General features: G+C 48.0%; 1 protein-coding gene across 1 annotated transcript in view; it reads left to right on the top strand.

The window, feature by feature from the left end:
• The first annotated feature begins 988 nt into the window (after window positions 1-988).
• The window catches only part of LOC137373030 (4-trimethylaminobutyraldehyde dehydrogenase-like), a 75,782-nt gene continuing 66,692 nt past the window's right edge, over window positions 989-10,078 (top strand). Inside the window, exon 1 of the mRNA XM_068037762.1 lies at window positions 989-1,454. Within this exon, the coding sequence (XP_067893863.1) occupies window positions 1,289-1,454 (166 nt within the window). The 5' untranslated portion in view covers window positions 989-1,288. The remainder of the gene's footprint in view (window positions 1,455-10,078) is intronic.

Raw genomic sequence — 10,078 nt, 5'->3', positions numbered from 1 at the left:
GAGGCTGCTGAAACTGATGACACTTCCTACACATATGGTTATCTAAGACATTGGAAGTGTCCTGGAGTTCCCACATAGCACAGGATGAGTGTTCTAGCGGTCGGAGCAGCCCTGCCATTCCTCTATCTATTAGATAATAAACCTTACTACTACGAATAAACCTATACTTAAAAAAAAAACTCACCGGCTACTCACTTCCCTTTCGGTGATAATTTTGTACACCATTAGTGGTTAAAGAAAAAAGTATTGTGAAACATTTTTTAAAATCCATTTTAATAGTGCAAAGTAATAAAGTGAATCTAACAAAATACCAAAGTGCACTGCACACAAATGTGGGTCCTAAAATCTCTCTCCAATCACAGAGAGCTGGAGGGAAGGGCTTCTGCTGATCTGGTCTCAAAAGAGAGAGAAAGACCTTAATTTTATGCCTCCCCACAGGAGGGGGTGGGGGGGGGGGGTGTTGTTGTAAAATTGAGTAGTACATGCTGGGGGGTTGCGTTGTTCCCATCGCCTTCCTGCTCCTGCTTTGATTTTACAAGGGACGACAATGGCCTGCCTGCTCCAGGCCAATTAAGGCCCGGAAGTGGCAATTAATTGGCCACTTAAGTGCCTTAATTGGCCTGGGGCGGGTGGGCAGGCTGATCCTCCCTCCACTGCTGGTCCATTCCCAGTAAAACATGGTGGTCTGCTTGCGGGCTTGGGGGGGGGGGGTGCTCCTGATCGGGCAGTGCCCTATGGAGGGCCAGCTGCCCCCACTGAGATACATTCCCTCGCCCGCCCCCAACTACCCCTTGCTTCGCCGGGGCCCGGCCGACTGTCCCGAAAAGGCCCCAGAAACTTACCCCTTTTCCGTCCCTCTTGCTCCAGTCCCTGGGTGCAGTGCCAGCTGTGCCCACTGCTCCCGTGGCGCTGCTGAGACTGAGCTGCCAGTCTGCTGATTGGCCAGCAGCTCTTGGAGGCGGGGCTTCCTGGCTCAGCCTGGTGGAAGTCCTGGGCAATGAGCTTGAGTTCTCAAGACCCATGGAGGCGGGTTTCTCCCCCACTTTCAAACCATTGGGCGGGGTTTTCGCCCTGACGTAATTCCAGGCCAAAGTCTTTTAAAATATATTGCTGCAAACTTCGATGAACTGTTTGCATTTTTATAAGCTTGTATGCTCGCCATAAACATAGCAGTAGTTCTTGCTGCAAAGATTTTATTTGCATTTTGTCGTAGTTGCAACTCCTCTCTCGGCCGGTAGCGCTCTGCTATTTCTGCCTCTGAAGTACATTGACCAGGCCCTCAGCTCTTATGGAGATCCTACGCACTCGTCTGATTGCAACCTCTGTGCTCCGCGCCGCCTCCACCGGCGCTTTCCAGCTCAAGGAGCCGCTGAATTACCGGCACGGGGGCCGGGTGCAGCCGGCCAGAGGGGATGGGGACAGCAGGAGCGAGAAGGTGCATGAACCTGCCTCAGGTAAAGCGTTTGCAACGGGAATGTTTACTCTTGTATTAAGAACGGCCGCCGCCCTCAGCAGTATTACAAGTATTGAAAGATGAGCTGAAATTATTTATCTTTGAAAAGACAATTGAAATTCAATATGAGTATCTAACCAAACTGAACTGAATAGAACTTTGCCCGATGTTGTGCAACTGCTATGATTTGTGTGTGTAGAAGTTGTCAGTACAAGTATCTTCCTCCCCTTGTTATTTGGAAGCACTTTATCATGGGACACTTGTACTGTTAGGTTGCTTTATAAACGTGCAAATTCTGCATCATAATTCTAGGCAAGTTGGGATGAGACTGGCTCGAGGTATCCTTGCGCCGTTTTGGCTTTCATGCTGGACGCAGTGGAGCGCAAAAGAAGGCCGTTCGGCCCATCGGGTCCATGTCCGCTCTCTGTAGAGTTATCCAGACAGTCCTAGCCCCTGCTCTTTCCCCCTAGCCCTGCAAGTTTAGTGCCCTGAAAGTGTCCATCCAATTTTCTTTTGAAATCATTCATCATCCCTGCTTCTAACACTCTCAAAGGTGTTTCAGGTCATGAGCACTCGCTGTGTATATAAAGTTATTCCTCACAACACCCCTGTATCTCTTGCCCAAAACCTTAATCTGTCCCATCAGCTAATGGGAACAACTTTTCTTTGTCTATCTTATCTAAACCTGTCCGTCTTGTACACCTCCGTCAGATCTCAACCTCCTTTGCTCCAAGGAGGACAACCCCAGAATCTCCAACCTAACCTTGTAACTAAGATTCCTCATCTCTGGAACCATTCTGGTAAATCACCTCTGCATCCTCTCAAGGACCCTCACATCCTTCCTAAAGTGTGGTGACCAGAACTGGATGCAGTACTCTAGCTGTGACCTAACCACAGTGTTTATATAGGTTCAGCATAAATTATTTGCTTTTGTTATAAGTATTTCTATTTATGAATACTAAGATCCCATATACTTAACAAAAGCAAAATACTGCAGATGCTGGAAATCTGAAACAAAAACAGAAAATGTTGGGTCAGGCAGCATCTTCGAGAAAAAAAAGAGTTAATGTTTCAGGTTGATGACCTTTCATCAGAATTGGCAAAGGTTAGAAATGTAAAAGGCTTTGAGCAAGTGAAAGGGGGGAGGGGGAAAAAACAACAAAAGGGAAGATTTGTGACCTATACAAGAAGGACGGGTTGCATCTAAACTGGAAGGGCACTAATATCCTGGCTGCAAGGTTTGCTAGCGTCACTCGGGAGGGTTTAAACTAGTGTGGCGGGGGGTGGGAACCAGAGCAGTAGAACAGCTAGTGAAGTAAATGAGGAGGACATAGTAAATAAGGCCAGTAGGACTAAGGAAGAGCAGGCAGGGATATGTTGCTGAGCACAGCGGGACTGGTGGTCTGAAGTGCGTTTGTTTCAATGCGAGAAGTATAACAGGTAAGGCAGATGAACTTAGAGCTTGGATTAGTACTTGGAAATGTGATGTTGTTGCTATTACAGAGACTTGGTTGAGGGAAGGGCAGGATTGGCAGCTAAATGTTCCAGGCTTTAGAAGCTTCAGGCGGGATAGAGGGGAATGTAAAAGGGGTGGGGGAGTTGCATTAGTGGTTAAGGAGAATATCACAGCTGTACTGCGGGAGGACACCTCAGAGAGGTCATGCAGCGAGGCAATATGGGTGGAGCTCAGGAATAGGAAGGGTGCAGTCACGATGTTGGGGGTTTACTACAGGCCTCCCAACAGCCAACAGGAGGTAGAGGAGCAGATATGTAGACAGATTTTGGAAAGATGTAAAGGTAACAGGGTTGTAGTGGTGGGTGATTTTAACTTCCCCAATATTGACTGGGACTCACTTAGTGCTAGGGGCTTGGATGGGGCAGAATTTGTGAGGAGCATCCAGGAGGGCTTCTTGAAACAGTATGTAGATAGTCCAACTAGGGATGGGGACATTCTGGACCCGGTATTAGGGAATGAGTCTGGCCAGGTGGTCGAAGTTTCAGTGGGGGAGCATTTCGGGAGCAGTGACCATAATTCCATAAGTTTTAAGGTACTAGTGGGTGAGGATAAGAGTAGTCCTCGGGTGAAGGTGCTAAATTGGGGGAAGGCTAATCATAGCAATATTAGGCAGGAACTGAAGAATTTAGATTGGGGGCAGCTATTTGAGGGTAAATCAACATCTGACATGTGGGAGTCTTTCAAACGTCAGCTGATTAGAATCCAGGACCAGCATGTTCCTGTGAGGAAGAAAGACAAGTTTGGCAAGTTTCAGGAAGCTTGGATAACATGGGATATTGTGAGCCTAGTCAAAAAGAAAAAGGAAGCATTGTAAGGGCTGGAAGGCTAGGAACAGATGAAGCACTTGAGGAATATAAAGACAGTAGGAAGGAACTTAAGCAAGGAGTTAGGAGGGCTAAAAGGGGTCATGAAAAGTCATTGGCAAACAGGATTAAGGAAAATCCCAAGGCTTTTTATACTTATATAAAGAGCAAGAGGGTAACCAGGGAAAGGGTTGGCCCACTCAAGGACAGAGATGGGAATCTATGCGTGGAGCCAGAGGAAATGGGTGAGGTGCTAAATGAGTACTTTGCATCCGTATTCACCAAGGAGAAGGACTTGGTGGATGATGAGCCTAGGGAAGGGAGTGCAGATAGTCTCATCTCATTATCAAAAAGGAGGAGGTGTTGGGTGTCCTGCAAAGCATTAAGGTAGATAAGTCCCTAGGGCCTGATGGGATCTACCTGAGAATACTGAGGGAGGCAAGGGAAGTAATTTCTGGGGCCTTGACAGAAATCTTTGCATCCTCATTGGCTACAGGTGAGGTCCCAGAGGACTGGAGAATAGCCAATGTTGTTCCTTTGTTTAAGAAGAGTGGTAAGGATAATCCAGGAAATTATAGGCCGGTGAGCCTTACATCAGTGGTAGGGAAATTATTAGAGAGGATTCTTCGGGACAGGATTTACTCCCATCTGGAAACAAACAAACTTATTAGCGAGAGACAGCATGGTTTTGTGAAGGGGAGGTCGTGTCTTACTAATTTGATTGAGTTTTTTGAGGAAGTGACGAAGATGATTGATGAGGGAAGGGCGGTGGATGTTGTCTATATGGACTTTAGTAAAGCCTTTGACAAGGTCCCGCATGGCAGACTGGTGCAAAAGGTGAAGTCACACGGGATCAGAGGTGAGCTGGCAAGATGGATCCAGAACTGGCTCAGTCACAGAAGACAGAGGGTAACAGTGGAAGGGTGTTTTTCTGAATGGAGGGATGTGACTAGTGGTGTTCCGCAGGGATCAATGCTGGGACCTTTGCTGTTTGTAGTATATATAAATGATTTGGAGGAAAATGTAGCTGGTCTGATTAGTAAGTTTGTGGATGACACAAAGGTTGGTGGAGATGAGGATTGTCAGAGGATGCAGCAGGATATAGATCGGTTGGAGACTTGGGCGGAGAAATGGCAGATGGAGTTTAATCCGGACAAATGTGAGGTAATGCATTTTGGAAGGTCTAATGCAGGTGGGAGGTATACAGTAAATGGCTGAACCCTTAGGGGTATTGACAGGCAGAGAGATCTGGGCGTACAGGTCCACAGGTCACTGAAAGTGGCAACGCAGGTGGATAAGGTAGGCATATGGCATGCTTGCCTTCATCGGTCGGGGCATCGAGTATAAAAATTGGCAAGTCATGTTGCAGCTGTACAGAACCTTAGTTAGGCCACACTTAGAATATTGCATGCAATTCTGGTCGCCACACTACCAGAAGGACATGGAGGCTTTGGAGAGGGTACAGAGGAGGTTTACCAGGATGTTGCCTGGTCTGGAGGGCATTAGCTATGAGGAGAGGTTGGAAAAACTCATATTGTTTTCACTGGAACGACGGAGGTGGAGGGGCGACATGATAGAGGTTTACAAAGTTATGAGCGGCATGGAGAGTGGATAGTCAGAAGCTTTTTCCCAGGCTGGAAGAGTCAGTTACTGGGGGACATAGGTTTAAGGTGCGAGGGGCAAAGTTTAGAGGGGATGTGTGAGGCAAATTTTTTTACACAGAGGGTGGTGAGTGCCTGGAACTTGCTGCCAGGGGAGGTGGTGGAAGCAGGTACGATAGCGATGTTTAAGAGTACATCTTGACAAATACATGAATAGGATGGGAATAGAGGGATATGGGCCCCGGAAGTGCAGAAGGTGTTAGTTTAGGCAGGCATCAAGATCGGCGCAGGCTTGGAGGGCCGAATGGCCTGTTCCTGTGCTGTACTGTTCTTTGTTCTTTGTGATAGGGTGTAAAGGCTTGCTTGGGTCTGAAAAAAAAACCTGACCCAGCCCAAGTCCTTCAATTTTTTCCCACACCCGACCCGACTATCAGTTAACTTACCTTCTGTTTTTCACTTTGTTGCTGATCTGCACAAGGTAAAAATAACTGTTACAAAACCACGTTTCTAGTCCAAAAATGAAATTAACAGTGGAACCACTTACCTGTGATAGAGCGTGTCCGACCTGGTCCGACTCATGTCGTCGGGTCCCGTCAGGTTCGAGTCTGGTAGCTGGCCTTTAATAGGGTGGAGGGCAAGTGAGATTAAATGACAAAAGGTTTAATAGTACAAAGCCAAGTAAAGAAATCAAAGATGTGTCTGGATGAGGTGTAGATGGCAGTATAGCAGCTGTCCAAAGGCAAAGGGATTAAGAAGGAAACGGGGTGGGGGCACAAATCAGCAAAAGAAAAGCACGAGAAAAGGGAAAAAAATGGGGGCAGAGGTTATGATCTAAAATTATTGAACTCATTGTTGAGTCCAGAAGGCTGTAAAGTGTCGAGTCGAAAGATGAGGTTGGGTTGAGCTTCATTGGAACACTAGCAGACCTCTTGTTTCTTTCTTAACCCCTTTACTTTGTGTTCGGACAGCTGTTATGCTGCCATGTACACCACATCCAGACACTTTTTTTCTTTAGTTTAGTTTAGAGATACAGCACTGAAACAGGCCCTTCGGCCCACAGAGTCTGTGCCGACCATCAACCACCCATTTATACTAATCCTACACTAATCCCATATTCCTACCACATCCCCACCTGTCCCTATATTTCCCTACCACCGACCTATACTAGGGGCAATTTATAAAGGCCAATTAATCCATCAACCTGCAAATCTTTTGGCATGTGGGAGGAAACCGGAGCACCCGGAGGAAACCCACGCAGACACAGGGAGAACTTGCAAACTCCACACAGGCAGCACCCTGAATTGAACCCGGGTCGCTGGAGGTGTGAGGCTGCGGTGATAACCACTGCGCCACTGACTACTTGGCTTTGTACCATGAAACTTTTTATCATTTTAGTTGTATAAAATGCTCGTTAGGCCACAGCTGGAGTACTGTGTACAGTTCTGGGCAGTACACTATAGGAAGGATGTGATTGCATTGGAGCGGGTGCAGAGGAGATTCACCAGGATGTTTCCTGGGCTGGAGCACCTCAGCTATGAAGAGTGACTGGATAGGCTAGGGTTGCTTTTCTTAGAGCAGAGGAGGCTGAGGGGGGACATGATTGAGGTATACAAAATTATGAGGGGCATTGATAGGTTAGATAGGAAGAGACTTAGCGGAGGGGTCAATAACCAGGGGGCATAGATTTAAGGTAAGGGGCAGGAGGTTTAGAGGGGATTTGAGGTAAAATTTTTTCACCCAGAGGGTGGTTGGAATCAGGAATACACTGCCTGAAGGGGTGGTAGAGGCAGGAACCCTCACAACATTTAACAAGTATTTAGATGAGCACTTGAAACGCCATAGCATACAATGATACAGGCCAAGTGCTGGAAAATGGGACTAGAATAGAGAGGTGCTTGATGGCCGGCACAGACACGATGGGCGGAAGGGCCTGTTTCTATGCTGTATAACTCTATGACTCTAATGTCTCTTGCCCTATCACAGACATTCCCTTTCGTTCTTTTCCCGCTAGCGCCTCCCCCCAAGAGCTCAAAACCTACTATATTTCTAACCTTTGCCAGTTCTGATGAAAGGTTATCGACTTGAAACGTTAACTATTTTTTCTTTCCACAGATGCTGCCTGAGCTGCTGAGTATTTCTAGCATTTTCTGTTTTTGTACCCTATATGCTTTGTTAGCTACTCGAGAGTTCACCTACCTAGGCTCAACTATCACCAGTAACCTGTCTCTAGATGCAGAAATCAACAAGCGCATGGGAAAGGCTTCCACTGCTATGTCCAGTCTGGCCAAGAGAGTGTGGGAAAATGGCGCACTGACACAGAACACAAAAGTCCGAGTGTATCAAGCCTGTGTCCTCAGTACCTTGCTCTATGGCAGCGAGGCCTGGACAACGTATGTCAGCCAAGAGCGACGTCTCAATTCGTTCCATCTTCGCTGCCTCCGGAGAATACTTGGCATCAGGTGGCAGGACCGTATCTCGATCACAGAAGTCCTCGAGGCGGCCAACATCCCCAGCTTGTACACACTACTGAGTCAGCGGCGCTTGAGATGGCTTGGCCATGTGAGCCGCATGGAAGATGGCAGGATCCCCAAAGACACATTGTACAGCGAGCTCGCCACTGGTATCAGACCCACCGGCTGTCCATGTCTCCACTTTAAAGACGTCTGCAAACGCGACATGAAGTCCTGTGACATTGATCACAAGTCACGGGAGTCAATTGCCAGTGATCGCCAGAGCTGGTGGACAGCCATAAAGGCGGGGCTAAAGAGTGGCGAGTCGAAGAGACTTAGCAGTTGGCAGGAAAAAAGACAGAAGTGCAAGGAGAGAGCCAACTGTGCAACAGCCCCGGCAAACAAATTTTTCTGCAGCACCTGTGGAAGTGCCTGTCACTCTAGAATTGGCCTTTATAGCCACTCCAGGCGCTGCTTCACAAACCACTGACCACCTCCAGGCGCGTATCCATTGTCTCTCAAGTTAAGGAGGCCAAAGAAGAAGCTATTCACTCACTATGTCCTGCCACCTTCAAAGATCTATGCACATGCACCTCAGGTCCCTCTGTCCATGAGCACTGTTCAGAACTGTGCCATTTAGTCTATATTAGGGAGGCGATGGCGTAGTGGTATTGTCACTGGACTAGTAACCCAGAGACCCAGGGTATTGCTGTGGGGACATGGGTTCAAATCCCACCACAGCAGAAGGTGGAATTTGAATTCAATTAATAAATCTGGAGTTAAAAAACTAGTCTAATTTCCACGAAACCATTGTCGATTCACTAATGTCCTTTAGGGAAGGAAATCTGCTGTCCAGACCCACAGCAATGTGGTTGACTCTTACATGCCCTCTGAAATGGCCTAGCAAGCCACTCAGTTGTATCTAACTGCTACAAAGTCAATAAAAAAGAATGAAACCGGACAGACCACCTGGCATCAACCTAGGCACCGGAAATGACAACGGCAAACCCAGCCCTGTTAACCCTGCAAAGTCCTCTTTACTAACATCTGGAGGCTTGTGCCAAAGCTGGGAGAGCTACCCCATAGACTAGTCAAGCAACAGCCTGGCATAGTCATACTCACGGAATCATACTTAACAGACAATGTCCCAGACACTGCCAACACCATCCCCAGGTATGTCCTGTCCCACTGGGACAGGTTAAACATGGACAAGGAAAACTCCTGCTGATTACCCCCTACCGCCCTCCCTCAGCTGATGAGTCAGTACTCCTCCATGTTGAACACCACTTGGAGGAAGCACTGAGGGTGTTAGGGGCATAGAATGTACTCTGGGTGGGGGACTTCAGTGTCCATCATCAAGAGTGGCTCGGTAGCACCACTACTGACCGAGCTGGCCGAGTCCTAAAGGACATATCTGCTGCACTGGGTATGCGGCAGGTGGTGAGGGAACCAACAAGAGGGAAAAACATACTTGACCTCGTCCTCACCAATCTGCCTGGCGCAGGTGCATCTGTCCATGACCGTATTGGTAGGAGTGACCACTGCACAGTCCTTGTGGAGACGAAGTCCCGCCATCACATTGAGGATACCGTCCATCGTGTTGTGTGGCACTACCACCGTGCTAAATGGGAGAGATTTCGAACAGATCTAGCAATGCAGAACTGGGCATCCATGAGGCACTGTGGGCCATCAGCAGCAGCAGCAGAATTGTACTCAATCACAATCTGTAACCTCATGGCCTGGCATATCCCCAACCCTACCATTACCATCAAGCCAGGAGACCAACCCTGGTTCAATGAAGGGTGCAGGAGGGCATGCCAGGAGCAGCACCAGGCATACCTCAAAATGAGGTTTCAACCTGGTGAAGCTACAGCACAGGACTATCTGCGTGCCAAACTGCGTAAGCAGCAGGCAATAGACAGAGCTAAGCGATCCCATAACCAACGGATCAGATCTAAGCTCTGCAGTCCTGCCACACCCAGCCGTGAATGGTGGTGGACAATTAAGCAACTAACTGGAGGAGGTGGCTCAATGATGGGGGAGCCCAGCACATCAGTGCAAAAGATAAGGCTGAAGCATTTGCAACAATCTTCAGCCAGAAGTGGCGAGTTGATGATCCATCTTGGCCTCCTCCTGAAGTCCCCTGCATCACGGATGCCGGACTTCAGGCAATTTCGATTCACTCCGCGTGATATCAAGAAACGACTGAAGGCACTGGATACTGCAAAGGCTATGGCCCCTGACAATATTCCGGC

The sequence above is a fragment of the Heterodontus francisci genome, chromosome 8 (genome assembly GCF_036365525.1).
Source record: "Heterodontus francisci isolate sHetFra1 chromosome 8, sHetFra1.hap1, whole genome shotgun sequence".
NCBI lineage: Eukaryota > Metazoa > Chordata > Chondrichthyes > Heterodontiformes > Heterodontidae > Heterodontus > Heterodontus francisci.
This window is presented reverse-complemented; position numbering and strand designations above follow the sequence as displayed.